The 20,603-nt window shown below is 40.7% G+C and overlaps 1 protein-coding gene across 3 annotated transcripts in view; it reads right to left on the bottom strand.

Moving 5' to 3' along the window:
- Positions 1-20,603, bottom strand: part of srl (sarcalumenin) — a 58,768-nt gene that overhangs the window by 4,729 nt on the left and 33,436 nt on the right. For 2 of the 3 annotated variants that reach the window (XM_033040648.1, XM_033040649.1), the window contains 4 exons: positions 19,354-19,479; positions 18,896-18,991; positions 1,702-1,818; positions 501-734 (listed from right to left, as the gene is read on the bottom strand). In XM_033040648.1, coding sequence (XP_032896539.1) covers positions 501-734; positions 1,702-1,818; positions 18,896-18,991; positions 19,354-19,479 — 573 coding nt within the window. Of the gene's footprint in view, positions 1-500; positions 735-1,701; positions 1,819-12,649; positions 12,683-18,895; positions 18,992-19,353; positions 19,480-20,603 lie in introns of all 3 variants that reach the window. The other variant, XM_033040647.1, reaches the window with a different exon arrangement.

Genomic DNA, 20,603 nt, shown 5'->3' with positions numbered 1-20,603 from the left:
GCGGAGTTTTGTGTTACAATAGAGCAATTGTTTTTCCTTTTTTTTCCTTTTCTTTCTAGGGTCTTATTTCCTTTCTTTACTTCCTTCTCTAACTTCTTCCCTAAGGGGCTTTCTTTCCCCAACACTTTCCTGCACCTTCATGATTCTTGCTCACTTTCCTTACTTCCTTTATTTCTATCTTTTTTAAAGCTCGAAAAACGAAGTGGTACAACAAATGTAATAAGATATATCTGATGTGTATTATTGTAATTTACTGTACTTCTAATAAAAATAAAATAAAAAATAAAAATAAAATAAAATTAAAATTAAATTAAAAAAAAGATAGAAAACATAAAATACTTATTTTTAAATTGTACATAAAAGTATTCATGTTAATAATCCTCCCAAATTTACATCTGCTTCCCAGTTTGCACTAATTTCCCAATCTGATAAAATTCACAACTTTCCACTCAGCTTACAATGTGAATTGTATTCAGTTATTATAGTTTTATGTTATATACCTCTCTCTTGCTGTTTACGGTTCTCGATGATTCCAGGAGTGTCTACAACAGTCACTCGTTCCAGCAGCCTGTGTGGAAGCTCGATGCCAACTAGTTTCTCCAAAAAGTTCTGTCCGAATTTTTCCAGTGGAGAAAATGATCGCGCGCTGTCAGCAGCCATGACGATTCCTTCCACAGTCCGTACCTTATTTCCATGCATGAGAACAGTAAATTCTGATGTCGTTGGCTCTGCACCTAGGGGGTGGATAGAAAATATGAGAAAATTAAGAACAGGAATATAGTTATTTGATATCTATAACCTACACCATATATTAATGGAGCTTTTTCTAACTTTTAAGGTTAACTTTAATGATCTTACCTTTGCACCTTAATTAATTTTCTTCTGATGAACACATATTTGCCTCAACTCTATTTTCCTGCATATGCTGCATACCCCATTGCCCTTACTGAAGAAGCAATTCTTCCTGACCCACTGTCTATTAGGGGTAGACCATTCCAATTTTATTTTACTCTAGAAAACCCATTCTGGGTGAGGTCTGCAAGATAATCATGCAGAAGTAATTTGAGGATCATAAATTGACTGTGGGGAGAAACCTTTGTAAATGTAGTGGAGTGGTGTGTTTTGGTTGTCCTTGGCCAATTGAGAAAATTTTCCACCACTAATGTGTGCATTCACCTGTCAAACCAATAAATTGATCCCATTTTCAGACCTTGGTCAGCTCTGTAGATTATGGTACTTCAGGTACTTATCCAGGTACTTCTAAACAGTGACCTTAAAATGCTTGGAGGATTAAAATCCCCAGCGGTATTATAATCCTACTGTCAATACTCAATTCATTCCTTAAAATCCATATTTCTTAGTTATTGACCAAACAGAAATGACCCTGCAGATTCTGGAGCATTGAATTGATATTTTGTTTGGAATAGTTAATATTGATACAAATACATCGCTAGATGCTCCTGAACACATCATCAGTGATAACATGATAACATCAGAGTGGCACAGACTGGAGGTTGGCACATTGCGCAGAATTTATCATAGTAAATTTCACAGATTGTCACAAAATTTAGGTTGTATATTTTTAAATAAGAATAATTTATATTTTTAAACAAAATATCCAATTTCCTTTAAATACATATTTATTTAACAAAAAAAATTGCTGAAAAATTGAATGTATTATTCTTTATATCCTCCCAGTACCTGTATACAGTTGGTAAATATTCTCATCCAGTCCCAGGAGGTAGTTGACCATGGTGGATTTTCCAACACTCCATGGTCCCAAGAACAATATCATTGGTTTTGATACAATTTCTCCATCTGGAAGTAGAAGAGTTTACACATAGTCATAGCAAAAGCTGTTCATTGTACTACATAGCAAGCCCACACTAGTTCACAGAATCATAGAATGGTTACAGCATAGAAGGCCCATTGAGTCTAAAGCAGCTCTACCTTAAAGCAATCCAGCTAGTCCTATTCCATCCCTCTCCCCATTCCCCTGTAAACTCTTTCCTTTCACCTTCAGCTCTTTTTCTGAACATTGTAATTGAATCTTCCTCCTCTACTCAATCTGGAGGTTTATTCCAGACCTACTCACTAGATTTGAATTTGAAATACCTCTATTGGATCTACAATCTCCTCTGATTTTGAGAACAAAAGCAGCATCTCAAGTCCCATACGTATATTTAACCAGTTTCTCAGCCAGCTGTCACTTTTAATGAACTGAACAACTGTACATTCAGATCTCTGTACTTGTACCCTTTTTTTAGAATGGTGACCCCAGTTTTTATTGCCTGTAACACTTCACATGTAAGGTCAGGGCCAATTGCGAGCAGTTCGAGGGGGGAAGTGAATACGGAGGTCAAAGTGCTGTATATGAATGCACAAAGTATAAGGAATAAAGTGGACGAGCTTGAGGCTCAGTTAGAAACTGGCAAGTTGATGTTGTGGGAATTACTGAGACATGGCTGAAAGAGGATCAGGGTTGGGAACTGTATATTCAAGGGTATACGTCCTATCGAAAAGACAGACAAGTGGGCAGAGGGGGTGGGGTTGCCCTGTTGGTGAGGAATGAAATTCAGTCCCTTGCAAGGGGTGACATTGAAACAGGATATGTGGAGTCAATGTGGATAGAACTAAGGAATTGTAAGGGTAAAAAGACCCTAATGGGACTAATCTACAGGCCCCCAAACAGTAGCCTGGACATAGGGCACGTTGAATCAGGAGTTAAAATTGGCATGTAGAAAATGTAATGCTGTGGTTGTTATGGGAGATTTCAACATGCAGGTACACTAGGAAAATCAGGTTGGTACTGGACCCCAAGAAAGGGACTTTGTAGAGTGATGGATTCTTAGAACAGCTTGTATTGGAGCCTACCAGGGAGAAGGCAATTCTGGATTTAATGTTATGTAATGAACCGGATTTGATAAAGGACCTCGAGGTTAATGAGCCATTAGGAGGCAGTGACCATAACATAGTCAGGTTTAATGTACAATTGGAGAGGGATAAGAGTAGATTGGAGGTGTCAGTGTAGCAGTTGAATAAAGGGGACTATGGGGCCATGAGGGAGGAGCTGGCCAAAGTTGACTGGAAAGATACACTAGCAGGGATGACAGTGGAACAAAAATGGCAGGTGTTTCTAGGAATAATACAGAAGGTGCAGGATCAGTTCATTTCTAGGAGGACAAGGCTGACATGGCTGACAAGGGACGTCAGGGACAGTATAAAAATTAAAGCGAAGAAGTGCAACGTAGCAAAGATGAGCGGGAAGCAAGAGGATTGGGTAATGTTTAAAGAACAACGGAAGATAACTAAAAAGACAATACGGGGAGAAAAGATGAGGTACAAAGGTAAGCTAGCCAAGAATATAAAGCAGGATAGTAAAAGCTTCTTTAGGTATGTGAAGAGGAAAAAATTAGTTAAGACCAAAGTTGGACCCTTGAAGACCGAAAAAGGTGAATTTATTATGGGGAACAAGGAAATGGCAGATGAGTTGAACAGGTACTTTGGATGTGTCTTCACTAAGGAGGACACAAACAATCTTCCTGCTATAGTAGTGGCCAGCGGATCTAGGGTGACAGAGGAACTGAAGGAAATCCACATTAGGCAGGAAATGGTGTTGGATAGACTGATGGGACTGAAGGCTGATAAATCCCTAGAGCCTGATGACCTGCATCCCAGGGTGCTTAAGGAAGTGGCTCTAGAAATCGTGGATGCATTGGTGATAATTTTCCAATGTTCTATAGACTCAGGATCAGTTCCTGTGGATTGGAGGGTAGCTAATGTAATCCACTTTTTAAGAAAGGCGGGAGAGAGAAAACAGGGAATTATAGACCAGTTAGCCTGACATCGCTGGTGGGGAAGATGCTGGAGTCAATTATAAAAGATGAGATAGTCGAAAATGGACAAGGGAGGGCCAGTGGATGTAGTGTACCTGGACTTTCAGAAAGCATTTGATAAGGTCCCACATATGAGATTAGTGGGCAAAATTAGGGCACATGGTATTGGGGATAGAGTGCTGACATGGATAGAGAAGTGGTTGGCAGGCAGGAAACAAAGAGTAGGGATTAACGGATCCCTTTCAGAATGGCAGGCAGTGACTAGTGGGGTACCGCAAGGCTCGATGCTGGGACTGCAGCTATTTACAATATACATCAATGATTTGGATGAAAGGATTCAAAGTAACATTAGCAAATTTGCAGATGACACAAAGCTGGGTGGCAGTGTGAACTGTGAGGAGGATGCTATGAGAACGCAGGGTGACTTGGACAGGTTGGGGGAGTGGCAGATGCATGGCAGATGAAGTTTAATGCGGATAAATGTGAGGATATCCACTTTGGTAGCAAAAAAAGGAAGGCAGATTACTATCTAAATGGTATCAAGTTGGGAAAAGGGGAAGTACAACGGGATCTGGGGGTCCTTGTACATCAGTCTATGAAAGTAAGCATGTGGGTACAGCAGGCAGTGAAGAAAGCGAATGGCATGTTGGCCTTTATAACAAGAAGAATCGAAAATAGGAGCAAAGAGGTACTTCTGCAGTTGTACAGAGCCCTAGTGAGACCACACCTGGAGTATTGTGTCGTCCCCTAATTTTGGTCCCCGAATTTGAGGAAGGACATTCTTGCTATTGAGGGAGTGCTGCGTAGGTTTACAAGGTTAATTCCTGGGATTGCGGGACTGTCATATGCTGAGAGAATGGAGCAGCTGGGCTTGTACACTCTGGAGTTTAGAAGGATGAGAGGAGATGTCATTGAAACATATAAGATTGTTAAGGGCTTGGACACGCTAGAGGCAGGAAACATGTTCCCGGTGTTGGGGGAGTCCAGAACCAGGGGCCACAGTTTAAGAATAAGGAGTAAGCCATTTAGAACGGAGACGAGGAAACACTTTTTCTCACAGAGAGTGGTGAGTCTGTGGAATTCTCTGCCTCAGAGGGCGGTGGAGGCAGGTTCTCCGGATGCTTTCAAGAGAGAGCTAGATAGGGCTCTTAAAAATAGTGGAGTCAGGGGATATGGGGAGAAGGCAGGAACGGGGTACTGATTGGGGATGATCAGCCATGATCACATTGAATGGCGGTGATGGCTCGAAGGGCCGAATGGCCTACTCCTGCACCTATTGTCTATTGTCTATTGTGTATTGTAAAACCTCACCTTTCTCAGCATTAAATTTCATCTGCCACCAATTATACAGCTGTCCATAAATTGTTGTAGTCTCTTACTCTCATCCTCACAATTAACTATGCTTCCATGTTTTACATCAAGTGCAAAATTGGAAATTGTTCATCTGTGCCCAAATCTTAATTATCAAGACATATTAAGAAGCACAGTTGTTCTTGTACTGACCCCTACAGAACACCCTTGTTCATTTTTGACTAAACCAAAAAAAAGCTTATTATTACTATTCTGTTTCCTGTTCTTAGCCATTCTTCTATCTGCTGCAAAGAAGAATGGCTAATTGTTGTCAGGTCCACTTTAAATCTTTCCCCCTCACTTTAAACATATGTCCTCTGGTTTTAGTCAACCCTACCCTGGGAAGAAAACTGTGAACATCCACCTGATATATGCCCTTCATGATTTTGTAAACCTCTATAACATCACCCCTCAACCTCCTCCACTCCAAGGAAAATAGTTCCAGCCTATCCGGTCTCGCCTTAACTCAAGCCTGCCAGTTCCAGCCACATCCTTGGAATTCTTTTCTGCACCCTATGTAGTTTAATCACACACTATCTATAGCAAGGCAATCAGAACTGCACATAGTATTCCAGGAGCATCTCACCGATGTCCTATCAGGCAACACAACGCGCCAACTCTGGTTCTCAATGCCCCGTTCAGTGAAGGCAAGAGTGCTATATGGCTTCTTCACCACCTTGTCTACCTGTTTCATAATTTTCAGGGAACTGTGTACCTGTATTCTTAGATCTCCTGTTCTGTAATACTCCCCATGACCCTGACATTTATTGAATCAGTTATTTACTATTGTTGGAATGGAAACCAAAGAGATGTAAATCTTGGCTCAGAGGTAACACTTTGTCTCCAAGTCAGGAAGTCATGGATTTAAAAGTCAGTCTCAAGATATGGGCACTTATCTGAGCCTGGTGCATATGACAGAAGCAAGGATGTCTAGCACTGGAAAAGTGTCTTTCAGATGAGGGGTTAAACCCAAGACCCTTTCTGCTCATAGATGTAAATTAACCCATGTAATTTTTGAGAACTATCAGGGAATTCTTCTCTGTTCTTGGACAATATATATGTTCAACCTCATTCAAAAAATTATCCAAATAAAATGGAATCTTTGTTGTTGTTAATTGGCTGCTGCATATCCCTACATAGTAAATAAAAAGTATGACAATTGGCCAGAAGCTTCTTAGGATTCCACTAAGGATATGGAAGTTAAGATACAATTGGATTATCTTTTTTATTAGTGATTGAAATGTTTAAGACCTCATTAAACATCTCAAGGTGACCAAATAAATAAAGGAATTGTGCATTTGCATCACCTACCTCAGAGAATCTCCATCAGATTGTTGGTGTCTGACTGAAAACTGCCTATAATTCTTCTATAATTCAAATGACTAGTTGGATGGATACATATGTCTGGGTTATAAGAAAGCAAGGTGGATGCAAAGGATCGCAACATTTGGTTCAATCTATGCAAACAAGTTTATTAGTTTGTAAATTCAAATTTTAGGACAAAATTTCCCAAGTAAAGTATAGAAAAGTAGCCAAAATGAACAAAAGTACAGAGAAATAAAGCAAGAAACCTAGAAATAAGGAAATAAAAGATAAAAGCAGAGAGAAGGGATCAGACAAGCAAGTGATTGCAACTGAACGGTGACAGAAATGGGTAGTATAACAGAACTGAAAAACAGAAAATGTTAGAAATATTCAGCATGTGATTCAGCATCTGTGAAAATAAAAATAAACCTGAAACATTAAATCTATTTTCTTTCTGTTTTTCATAAATGCTCTGACCTACTGAGCATTTTCAGCATTTTAATTATTATTTCAGGTTTCTAACATCTGCACTTTTGCTTACGTCCATAGGAATTGAGTGACTATGCCATAGAATAATGTCAGTTGAAATAAGGGGACTAAAACAGAACAGAGGGAGTTTAAAAGGAAGGAAAAAAGCAGCAGTGCAAAACCAGGGCAAACAAATGGTGTTAAAATGGAGAGCAGCAAGTCTGATGAATGTGGTATGTGGCATCTGTGAACCATCAGTGTGCATATTATGTCGATTTATAGAAAATCATCAAACAAGAAAAATAATTTTCAATTTTATAGCACCATTTATATCTTTAAGATGCTCAAATTATTTTTATCCCAAATAAATACTTCTGTACATTATCATGTTTGTAACATAAGGCTAGGCTGTCATTTTGAAGACTATCAAATTTGATTCATTATTTCCCGAGTTTTTTACTAAAATTGTTCACCAATCCGACATCTTTATAAAATCTAATGTGCTGAAGCGAGTTGATGACTTTTCTCCTCGCGGCAAGCCGCGCAGTTCTCAATGCGCAGCCATGAGCTGCGAGTTACCTGGGTAGAGCAGGCCTCTCCACCAGCCGCCCTCTCCCCCCCCCGGCTCTGGATTGAAGCCGTTGAAAACGATCAAGTCGTGCTGCGCGCTCCACTGGGCTCCTTTAAGTTCTACATAATGGCAGCGGCGGTCGTTATTGCAGAGCGGCCACGGACAAGCGCAGTGGAAAAGTGGCCATGGCGGCCGTCGCAGGGGACGACCTCCACTCCGTCTCCCCCGCCCGATCGTCTGTCACGCTGGTGGGTGGGCTTCCCCTTGCGGAAGCTACGATCAGCCGGCCCTCCGTTGTTTTTCACCATCCTCAGATCGCTCCGGGCCTCGCTGTGGACCATGCCAGCCGCAGCCTAGCTCGGGGTCGGCGCCTGGTGGGGAGGCCTGCTCTACGACCTGGGCAAGTGCTGCCTCTACCCCTTTCCCCTCACTACCCCCTCCCCAGGACAGAGAAAGAGAGAGAGAGGGTTAGGGGAAGAGGGGTGGGGGAGAGGGGGGGTGGAGGGAGGGGGGGGGGTGGAGAGGGGTTGGAGGATATGGGGGAGAGTAGAGGGGGAGAGGGAGGACGAGAGGGGGCCCTCCCTCTCTGCCCCCCCTCTCTGCCCCCCTCTCTGCCCCCCTCTCTCTCTGCCCCCCCTTCTCTCACCCCCGTCCCTCTCTGCCCCCCCCCCTCCTCTCTGCCCCCCTCCCTCTCGGCCCCCCTCCCCCTCTCTAGTGAGTGGTGGAGTATTGCGTTCGGGAACCAGCCCTCCCCTGTGATGCCGCGCCACCCCCACCGCTCAATCTCTACTCCCTCTCTACCCCCTCCCCCTCCCTCTCCACTCCCCCCTCTCTAGCCGCGCCTGCGCAGTTGGGGGTTATGCGTGATTGGATGGGGCGGGGAATGGGGTAAAAGAAGCGAATTAATAATATTAATATAATATCAAAGTTAGTGTGTGTGGGGGGTAGTTAGTGTGTGTGTGACGCCGAAAGCCCCCCCCCCGCAACCGCGCGTTGAGGGGACGGAACCCAACAGGTCCCCCTTGGTCTAGTCTAAGATATTTCTGCAGGGTATTATTTCTGACATCTACCAGGACATATTTCCTCTTTCTGCAAGAGTACATTGGGACTACAGCACCATTATGATCAATTGAAATCTTATGGACAACGCTGAGGTTTCCACATGTGGATGAGGATTCAGCAATCACACTGTGAAGAAAGATTATTTCAATTGAAAAGTTTTAAAGTATCCTAATGATAACTGAGAAAGGAAGTGGGTAAAATTAATTGATAAATGGTTTGGTGCAATGGATTAATGATCAGATATGCAAGTTCTAAAAGATTCTCTGACAGTTTTTTGGAACAGCTTTCACATGGAAGGTTATTGGACCGTAGCTCAAGAAGCAGAGGGGTGAATACCACAGAGGTAGACGGGTTTGAGTGAAAGTTTTGTGAATTTGTACCTACAATAGAGAATATTGTAAATCTGTTGAACAGCAATTAATCCAGTCACCCATTTCATCCCAAATGACCCAGTCGACGTTTCAACCTAAGGCATTGACTGTCTATTTCTGTTTGCAGATGTGCTGTCTGTCCTGCAGAGTTCTTCCAGCTGCTACAGATTCCAGCATCTGGAGGCTATCATACAATTATTTTATAGTTTCAGTAGAAGTTAAACATTGCTAGAAAATGATAAAGAATTGAGACAGCGAGTTTAGGAAGGGATTGGAAGGTGCATAATGTGTACAAATATAAGAGAGCACTAGGAGTTTAAGGTTCTTTATAGAATGATGAGACAGGTTAGATGAGGTAAAGATTTCAACAAAAATGTCCCAATTACTTAGCAGACTGCTTCAGGTGTATATAAACGTTGTTCTTTGTATATGTGTGACAAATTTCCAAATTTGCGCCTCCTGAAGCCAGAATTTCTTGCAAACTATGCTTACTCGAATTCCCTGTGCAATTGCAAAGCTACCTTTTGATGATAAACTGATGTCAACTTCGTGATTGAAACCTTCCAATCCTCATTGAAAAAACATGTGTAGCAAGGCCCCGCATGTGGAAATTCTGTCCTTTGGAGGAGTGGACAGGATAAATTCTGTACTGAAACAGCTGAAAAAATTGACAGTTGGCTGTCAAGCCTATCAGAAATTTCAAATGACTCTGAATATCTGTCATTTAGAAACATTAACATTTACAAAGACTTAAGCAAATTATTAAAATTAACACATTTATCCTAAACATGGAACAAATACTAAAGTACTTGGCATTTAAAAACAGAAAAATACATTGAACTAAACACAGCTCAAGAACCGTACATTACCTATTACTTACCTTTGAACCTTGCACCCATTCTTCTCCATTTAAATAGATGGAGATACTCCTGCACTGGGTCTAACCTATTAAAGGTCTTTTGAGCAGTTTCCTCATTATATGTGTTGGATAATTGTGGCAGCTTTATGACCATTCCAGAATTTCAACATTAAATTCATCAAGAAATGGCTGTCAAAGGCTCTCAATACAGGTTGAAACTTTTCTATTCATGCATACATATCCACAATTCCATAACTTGGCACTTACACAGGGAAGTGCTGGCAATTCCGCATTTAACCCCAACATCTAGGCCCATATATTGAACGATGAGCTAAATGCAGAAATCTGGCCTGAAAACTCTTGTTTTAAGATAATTAGGGAATTTCATACATTGTCTACATGTATCATGACATCATTCATAGGTTTGTACACAGTGTGTAAGCATTTTCAAGCTTGCAGAATTTCCAAGTGACCTCAAATTGTTTCCAGAGAGCCACGCCCTTTAATATGTTAGCTCCCAAAACCACTTATCCACTTTGGTGGCAAGAACAGGAAAGTAGACTATTATCCAAATGGTGGCCGATTAGGAATAGGGGAGATGCAACGAGACCTGGGTGTCATGGTACACCAGTCATTGAAAGTAGGTATGCAGGTACAGCAGGCAGTGAAGAAAGCGAATGGTATGTTAGCATTCATAGCAAAAGGACTTGAGTATAGGAGCAGGGAGGTTCTACTGCAGTTGTATAGGGCCTTGGTGAGACCACACCTGGAGTATTGTGTACAATTTTGGTCTCCTAATCTGAGGAAAGACATTCTTGCCATAGAGGGAGTACAGAGAAGGTTCACCAGACTGATTCCTGGGATGGCAGGACTTTCATATGAAGAAAGACTGGATAGACTCGGCTTGTACTCGCTAGAATTTAGAAGATTGAGGGGGGATCTAATAGAAACTTACAAAATTCTTAAGGGGTTGGACAGGCTAGATTCAGGAAGATTGTTCCCGATGTTGGGGAGGTCCAGAACAAGGGGTCACAGTTTAAGGATAAGGGGGAAGTCTTTTTGGACCGAGATGAGAAAAACATTTTTCACACAGAGAGTGGTGAATCTGTGGAATTCTCTGCCACAGAAGGTAGTTGAGGCCAGTTCATTGGCTATATTTAAGAGGGAGTTAGATGTGGCCCTTGTGGCTAAAGGGATCAGGGGGTACGGAGAGAAGGCAGGTACAGGATACTGAGTTGGATGATCAGCCATGATCATATTGAATGGCGGTGCAGGCTCGAAGGGCCGAATGGCCTACTCCTGCACCTATTTTCTATGTTTCTAAAACAAAATGGCATGAGATTTTCCTGGGTTTCCCTGGATTGTCTAACCGAACCAAGTAGGAAAGTGGATAGATTTATTTCCAATGGTGAGGTCCTATCCACATGTTATTTTTTAATACCTGTTGTGAACAAGCAATCCAGCTTCCTTGGGAAAGATTATTTTCTCATGCTTTAGGATGTAACATTGTATATACACACCTATGACACTTGCCTTTAACCTTTACATATTGGAGAACATATTGACCAGGTTCTTGTGAATGCACGTAGTCTATTTCCATCCCAAAACACCAAAGTATCGACACCGATGCATCCAAATGAATTTTTGAAATTGGAAAGTGTCATAAAGTGACAGGTTACATATATATGGAACTTAAGAGGAAAACTGAATGAAAAGGTAACAAAGTCCGGCAGCAGATCAGCAGCTGCCATGAGCAATAGTGAACTACACATCATCAGAATGTAGATATGACATATCTACATATGTACATATACACTTTGTCTGGTCCTTCTTGTTTACTACTGAAAAAGGGACTTCACCCAATGTTCTTGCTTTTACTGAAATGTTGCTTCCTTTGTTTTTACTTCTGTGACAATGTGATGTTTTACACTTTTCTCACCTTGTCAGTTAAAGATCACAGGTCCAGCACAGCATGGGTTAAATGCAGAGTAAAGCTACCTCTATGCTGTCCCACCATATTCTATCGGGCAAGTACAGGTGTAGAGGGAGAATAATCCTCCCTCTACACTTCCTAACATTGTTTCTTATATTCCATCTTGCCTGACTGGTACAGCATTTGTTTTTCACAGTCCAACCACTCTCCAGTTGGCATTCCAGTCTCAACCTGAGTATTGCATCTTTACCTTTCACACCCCACCCTAACACCACCCCCATTCCTACCCCAACATAGGTTATTTTATTATGCAGCAGCTTTTTACTCGTACAATTTCATTTTATGATTTACATCTCCATAATGAGATCCACAATCCGCTGCCTTTCAGACTAACCTCAAGGATCCGTGGCAAAGTTACCATCAACTAAAATGTGTTTTGCTAATGAATGTTATATAATCAGGACCAATTCACTTTAAAAAACTTCATTGTTATGACATGACAAAGCAACTTCTTTAATCTCCACATATCAACAAATTTGCTAATTACATTTTGGCAGTTAGCTGGACTTACTCAATGTTCTGAGCTTTCAAACAAATTATTCCATGCTATTCAACTATTGGCCAAAACATCAAAGCACACCACCCTGCGTACTTTGTAGAGCCTGCTTAGCATGATCGTCAGTGGGCCTAACAATCAAACAAACACAAAGTGTAGACTGAAAATATGACAGATGGAGTTTGATAGCAGAAACCATTGATTGCCAAGCTTTTAAGGTCTGGCCACCTTCCAGTGGCAGGTCTCCAACCAAGCTGCACATTTGCTCAGTTGCTTTTAATTCTCTAACAATTAGAAGGTTGGGCTTGAGCATGCAAGAGGCAGAGAGTGTTACCAACCTTGAAATGAGGTCATGGAGCGTCCTGGATAGGCTGTTAGATGGGAGGGGAAGAAAAAGGCAGAATGAGTGGAGTGAAGCAAAGGAAAAGAAATGAAGAGAGAGTGAGAGAGAGAGAGAGAGAGAGAGAGAGAGAGAGGGAGAAATGGTGATGACAAAATGTTAAACAAATACACAGAAAGTGGAAACTTTTGAGATTAATTTTACTCCTCCCAAATACTAGATTTATCCATGTTTCACCGTGTAATTAGTCTGAATAGATTTTTCTCAAGAGCTTGTGTTGGAATCGCTCAGGCGGTGGTCAGGACATAATGGGCAGCAAAACACGGACAAACAAGGAGGCCATTCAGCATAATGGATTCTTGGCAGCTCATTCCCACACTCATTTTCCCCAGAACTTATTCTCCCACATTCCTATTGATTCTCCCAGTATCTACTACTTACCTATGAACAGGGGCAATTTTAGAGTGGCCAATTTACCTGCCAGTCACTGGGATGTGGAAGAATAGCAGAACAACTAGAGGAAACCCACATGATCAAAGGAAAACATGCGAACCACAGAGATATGGAGGTCAATATTAAACGGATTACTTTGAGACATCAGTTCTACTGGTTGCGCATTGCCACCATCTTAACCATGGTATTATGTGGCTTATGGGATCCAGCTGACCCTTTAGTTGCTCCCCATCACTATCATCGCAAACCTTCAACCTCATACCCTCACTTCTCTTCTAAGATAGCAGAAAGTAACAGCTGACTGGCAGGTGGCACTTAGGTAAGATTAGGAAAAGACTTTAGAGACCTTTATATTCAGGAGAGATGTTATGTTCTGTCAACAGAAAGCTATGCAGCAGTTACTGGGGGATTGTAGCCAACTGAGGATGGTCCAAACTATTTGTTTCCAATGAAATGCATTTTTAAGAGAACTTTGCATGTTTTCAGTGTCCTTTTTGCCTGCTCAAAAGACTAGATTAAATTCGATCAAAGGGAATGGTGTTGGACATCAGCAAATGAATTACATAGGTATTTTAAAACTCCCCATGTGATTTCCAATGATCAGTCATAGATAAATAACTCAAGTAGAATCTAACTGGGCCTACCGGCAATGTACATGTCGGCTGAATAGAAAAATGGTGTTGGGTGGACAGAGAAGTGAAGGATAATGGATAGATAGAGCCACATGGGGAAGGAGGGGTGGAGTTGACCTCTTTACTCCACCTATCCCTCTATCAGCCCCAGGCTCAGCCCACCCCCTTGCTTCTGTATAATGGCTATCTTCCCTCTCTATTCTCAGTCTAGATGCAGGGAATTGACCCAAAACGTACAAAATTATTGTCCTTCTATAGATACAGCTTGACCCGCTGAGTTCCTATAGCAGAATGTTTTTTGCTCCAGATTTCAGTATCTGCAGTCTCTTGTGTTAGCTGTAGTAAGCATGATTACCAACCTGTTGGGAGGGATATTTACATAAAAAATAACTAATATGGTGTAATTGTGCCAAGTCATGAACAGGGCTAGAGTCCGCGCTGCCTCTCACATGCAATTGAATAAGCAACCGTGAAAGGCATTGCACGAACAAGCTAAATGCAGTTTATTCTAGATACACACTTACCAGAACGATCACGGACTAGCAATGAAATCCCTGGCTGAAATCCCTGGCTGAAATCCCTGGCTGAAATCCCTGGCTGAAATCCCTGGCTGAAATCCCCTGCTCACCTCCCCGCCCTGTAAAATCTTGTGTACCAGCAAAATTCCTGCTTTCAGTGGGTACTCATGTCAACATTTACATGTTAAACGGCATGTAAGCAGTTATAATGGCAATTTTCGAAGGTACCGTGAACTATTTCCTGCCTTAATGCAGTTGTGGTGATGACCAATAGAGCATGAGGGTTTTGAACAGTCTCTTTTGAAAAATTCACACGCATATTTTGTTTACCTCCAATTGTCAGGTGTTTTTCCAGTTTTTTTTGCTTTTCCACCTAACAATGAATCAATTTCTCTTCGAGACCATTACAAAACTGAAGAACATCTATAAATTCATGATGATGACAATAAAATGTTAGAATATAGCAGAACATAATACATTTTCTGCAAGACCAATTTGTATGATTCAACCTCTTGCCTTCCTGAAAATGTATGCTGAATCTGTATATTCCTACATTCCTGAGAGTGAGCCAATCCGCATCAAAAACATAGACATTTCCAACAAAAGTCATTGTAAAAATAGCAAGGAAGTGGAACCTCAGATAATTGCCTCTAACTACATTGAGATAACTAGTTCTCATGTTAGTACCAATTAATTCGGTGTCAGCCAATGTATCTTCCTAGTGAGCTGCATTTCACCCAGTGTGTTCCCTATTCTAATCATTAGGGGACTTGCATCATTACCAATCATCAGTTTGTTTTAAAAAACCTTTAGCTGACAGTTGATTTAAAAATTTAGTTCACCATGCTATCATTACAGAGGCAAGAGCTGATGAACAAAGGATTGAAGGAATGCTGAGGCTAAGACAAATATGTGTGCATATGAGCATTTGTGCACATGTTCTTCCATCACCATTGTCTGGACTACTGTTCTATAATCAACTCTGATTATCAAAATACATCTTTTGACTGCAAACATTGAGTTAGATTATTCTTGGACCTTCTCCCAGATCTAATCTAAAAATAAACAAGTTCATTGTTAATACCTTCATCTGTGAAAACCAGAACATACTGTTATAGTTGGAACAAACTTTGCCGAATAAAACAAAGTGGTGTTTATGGCCACATTCAATTTAACGTCAGTAGAAAGCAGCACACTAGAGGATTAGCAAACATAACCTACAACATTTGGAAACCTGGCAATAAAAGGAAAGTACACCAGAAGGAAAAGATAAATAATTGTTTCATGTGAAGACATTTAATCAGAATTAGAAACGGCAAGGCAAAAGAACTTCCTTATAAAGCTAAGTGAAAGTGAAAAGGGAGGTAAAAGAGTCAGAATTGTGCCGAGATCCTCCCTCCTAACACAATGTCAGCGGTGGACTCAGAGAGTAGCACTCTCATCTGAGTGAGGAGATCCTTAGTTAATGTCTCACTCCACAGACTTGAGTATGAAATCTATGTTGACCCAAAAGTGCAGGACACACAAAACACTACTTTTGGAAATGTCATCTTTTAGATGAGACATTAAATCAACAATGCACAACATTTTTGAGGACAGAATCCAAATGACTAACAAATACAGTGCCCTCCATAATGTTTGGGACAAAGACCCATCATTTATTTATTTGCCTCTGTACTCCACAATTTGAGATTTGTAATATAAAAAATCACATGTGGTTAAAGTGCACATTGTCAGATTTTATTAAAGGGTATTTTTATACATTTTGGTTTCACCATGTAGAAATTACAGCTGTGTTTATGCATAGTTCCCCCCATTTCAGGGCGCCATAATGTTTGGGACACATGGCTTCATAGGTGCTTGTAATTGCTCAGGTGTGTTTAATAGCCTCCTAAATGCAGGTATAAGAGAGCTCTCAGCACCTAGTCTTTCCTCCAGTCTTTCCATCACTTTTGGAAATTTTTATTGCTGTTTATCAACATGAGGACCAAAGTTGTGCCAGTGAAAGTCAAAGAAGCCATTATGAGATTGAGAAACAAGAATAAAACTGTTAGAGACATCAGCCAAACCTTAGGCTTACCAAAATCAACTGTTTGGGACATCATTAAGAAGAAAGAGAGCACTGGTGAGCTTACTAATCACAAAGGACTGGCAGGCCAAGGAAGACCATAGCTGATGACAGAAGAATTCTCTGTGCAATAAAGAAAAATCCCCCAAACACCTGTCTGACAGATCAGAAACACTCTTCAGGAGTCGGGTGTGGATTTGTCAATGACCACTGTCTGCAGAAAACTTTGTGAGTTAGTAAGGTCTGGACCCAGCAGCAGTTGGCAGTCAAGTGATGTTCCTTTGAAGACTGCACCACAGTCAAAGGCCACCCTCAAGGTCCCTTTCTTTGAGTGATACACCCCATGGCTGGTTGGGTGGAGGTTGATGTAGGACCTGGGTCTTCTTGATATTTAAGGCTAGGCCCATGGCTCTGTATGCCTTGACAAAGGCATTCAGGATGCCCTGGAGGGTAGTACATCTGGAAGTACATTCAGGGCAGTACATTCAGGGAAGTACATTCAGGGCAGTACATCTGGAAGTTGCATCTACAGACACAGACTCCTGCATTCATGCCTTACGAAGATTCATGTGTCGATGAGGTCAAGTTTCATCTTTAAGATCAGACAATGGCACAAATTTTATCCAAGCGGAAAGAGATTTGAGAGAAGCACTCAATGGCTGAAATCAGAACAAGATCCAGAATGCTATGCTTCAGCGAGGGATAAGGTGGAACTTTAATCCTCCAGCAGGATCCCATCACGGAGGTGTTTGGGAATGATTGATTCGCATGGTTCGAAATGTGCTGCGTTCTGTTCTTAAACTACATGTTCTGGACGATGAAGGATTGCAAACTTTATTTTGTGAAGTTGAAGCAATTTTAAATGATCGACCCATTACCAAGAATTCTGATGATCCAAGGGACCTGGAAGCACTTACACCAAACTATCTTCTTCTGTTGAAGACAAAGCCAATACTACCACCTGGACTCTTTGTGAAGGAAGACGTATATTAAACGCAGATGGAGACCGATACAATGTATGGCAGACCTTTTTTGGAAACGGACACAAGAATACTTGCCTCTAATCCAAGAACAACAACGATCGTCAAGGGTAAGAAGAAGCTTTCTTCCAGGTGACATCGTTTTGGTGGTTGATTCAACTGCTCCTCGCTAATGGGCAGAATATTGGAGATCATACCAGATGTACAAGGTCTTGTGCGTACAGTACGACTTCAGACTAAGAACAACATCTTGGTAAGACCAATAACTATGATATGTCTGCTCCAAAAAGCCAAACAAGAAGCCAAAGAAGAAGATTGAAGAATCACTAAAGAAGTTTGAATGCCAACACATAATGCATACCTTTTGTTTTTGATAATATGTTAAGCTTTTATAGCTCCTTTTAATGTTTATTGGTAATTGTTTTGTTGTATACGTAGAACAATTAGGGGCCGGTGTGTTGGAGTCATTCATGCTTAGGCTAGTTACTGTTAGCATATTTTATTGTTTTGTCTTGATATTTCTTGCAGAATTATTTGGTACGCTTGGGGGTGGGCTTTTGATACGTAGATGAACGTTACATATATCACAGGAGAGGGTGGCATGATCAGACTGGAGCAGGCACGGGAGAAGGAATACAGTTTTTACCAGAAGAGAGAGAGAGAACCGTCGGTTACAGCTTGTATGAGAATAAGGAATACCTGGTATGAATCATCTCTTCATTTGTACAACTACTTCAATAAAGAATCAATTAAATTGGAAATAAAGACTGGAGGATCCGTTTCTTTTTATCGTCTGAGTACAATCACTCCTCCTCCCTGCCTGTGTAGTAATGGCAATGGAAAGTTGGACATTGGAAAAGTTTGAAATTGCCATTACAGATCCCATGACACAATTTTTCAAGCTGGGCAGGGCAATTCACCTACTACATTATGCTTGTGTACTCATTTGACTCTTCAAAGAATTCAATAAGTTTGTTTCTACCATTTCCGTTTCACTACCTTTGATTTTATCTTAGTGAATCTATTTGTATCCTCCTTTCATATTTATTTACTCCTAGAATACTAGAACATATGTTATTCTTTTAAAATTAAAGTAGGTACTCAAGAGTGATGTCCAGGATGTGACCTTATTTAAGGCTAATGGTTAGTATTTCCTCCTTTTAAATTCAAGCATGCGTGAACCATTTGATCAGATCATCTCCTTGGAATCACATCGGTGGTGCAGAAATCAGTTCATCAAACATGCATTTCCTTTCAAGAAGATTGTGATAGTTTAGTTAACCTATTTAACTATGATTTATATAATTTATTCATACCTTTTGAATTGGAAGCAGTCTTGCTATTTGCTGTTAATTCCTTTTCACTTGCCTTTATTTAATTTCAACAAATTAACATGAGTGTGCATGACATCACAGTGGATTTTTACATTGAGTTTTTTGTATTTCCATTTAATGGTATTGGCTTCAGTTGTTGAAGGCTGTATAACAAAGGCACTGAGCTGACAGCAAATATTTTCAATTAAATATTAATCACTGCTTCCTTTCTGAATTCATGTTGTCCCGGTATCTGAATGCTTCCTATTGCTTTTCCTACCTGTAATTTCATGTTGCCTCAGTTCGTTGTATTTATATGCTTGCTCCATGGGTCTGATGGCATTGTGGTATATCTTTCGTAACCGCTGCAACACACCTAGTAATGAAGGTGGGCAGTCAATACATGAAGATAGCAAGAGCACACAGAATGAAATACAATTCAGTCTGCCAGTAACCGTGCTTTTTGTAATGTTTTGTAATAACCCTGTCCTCTGTTTAATTCTACCATACACAATCAACATAAATGCTCCCTCATTTCCAAAATGAATGGAATAATCTAGAAATTTCCCTGTATTTCCAGAACATTCCTTCACCCCATATCCCTAGAAGACCTCGTCTCCAAATCTCAAAATAATTCTAAATTCCTCATAATTTAACCTCATGATTGGAAGTGGTGAAAGATGTAAAAGCTCTGTTGGAGATGCCAGTGGCTAAAAATGTAGTTTTATTCATACATACCCGAGTAATCATCAGATGTGGTCTTCTCATCCAGCCGGAGGGTTTTTTCAATGTGAGATCGAACTCTGAAAGGGAGCTGCAACTGAGGCTCCTCCTCTACCTCCACCTCTACCTCATCTCCTTCATCTGCAGGATCAAGAAAAAGCAATACATCAGGATTGAAGTGTTAATCTCAATCTTAAATGCTCCATATCCCCAATTTCACAGTTTTGTTGGAATACAATTAGAGCATGAATAATCTGTACCTCTTCCAATTACCTCCTTTTAAACCTCGTCCCTGGATATTCCTGTCCAAGAAAATCTGTCCTATCTCGGAAGCTATTAACCCAACAGCTATAATATTTGGAGAGAGAACATTTCAGGTTTCTATTAGCTTTATGTAAAAATGTATATTAGGTCATGATTTCACTCCAGCATGACTTACCTGAAATTTTAAGTTTACACTCATGTGTTGTGGATTCTGTTCCCCTTGGTTACATAGAAACATAGAAACATAGAAATTAGGTGCAGGAGTAGGCCATTCGGCCCTTCGAGCCTGCACCGCCATTCAATATGATCATGGCTGATCATCCAACTCTATAGTTACGCTATCTTTGCTCTGCTGGAACCATTATGGTGAGGGCGAGGAAGGGGTGAAATGACTAAATTCCAGAGGTTTTTCCTTTACCAGCCAGAAATGTGGCTTGACTCAGATTTGTCCTTGTTACATTGCAAGTTTAACTTTCACTTTGGAGGCATAAGAGACTGCAGATTCTGGAGTCTAGAACATTAAAATTGAAGCTTCTGGAGAAACTCATGCTACATCTATGGACTAAAATTCACAGTTGGCGTTTCAAGTCGAAACCCTTCATGTAAACTCATCCCCAAATATTTCACTGTCCTTTCATGTGACTCACATTTGTAACCTTTGGAAACATGCAGCTACTTCAATGCAAATTGGATATAACACAATCAAAACTAGAGAACCATTTAAAAGTTACGTTCGAAATTGACAGAGTGTAAAAACGCTATCTTGGAAAAAAACTATTTTGGGGTAAACAAGTTCCGAGGTGTAAATATCACCAATAATTTGTCCTAGACTAACCACATTGAAGCTACAGTCAAGAAAGCACATCTATGCTTATACTTCTTCAGAGGATTTAAATGGAATTCAACAATATCAGTTCCAAATTGCTGCAGCCCCTTTTCTCCATTGATACAATTGTTTGTATAACATGATTTTCTATTACGCAGGTTACTGCAAAACAGAA

This window comes from Amblyraja radiata, chromosome 22 (assembly GCF_010909765.2).
Source record: "Amblyraja radiata isolate CabotCenter1 chromosome 22, sAmbRad1.1.pri, whole genome shotgun sequence".
In the NCBI taxonomy this organism is placed as follows: Eukaryota; Metazoa; Chordata; class Chondrichthyes; order Rajiformes; family Rajidae; genus Amblyraja; species Amblyraja radiata.
The sequence above is the reverse complement of the archived record's forward strand: the minus strand, read 5'-3'. Positions and strand labels throughout refer to the sequence as shown.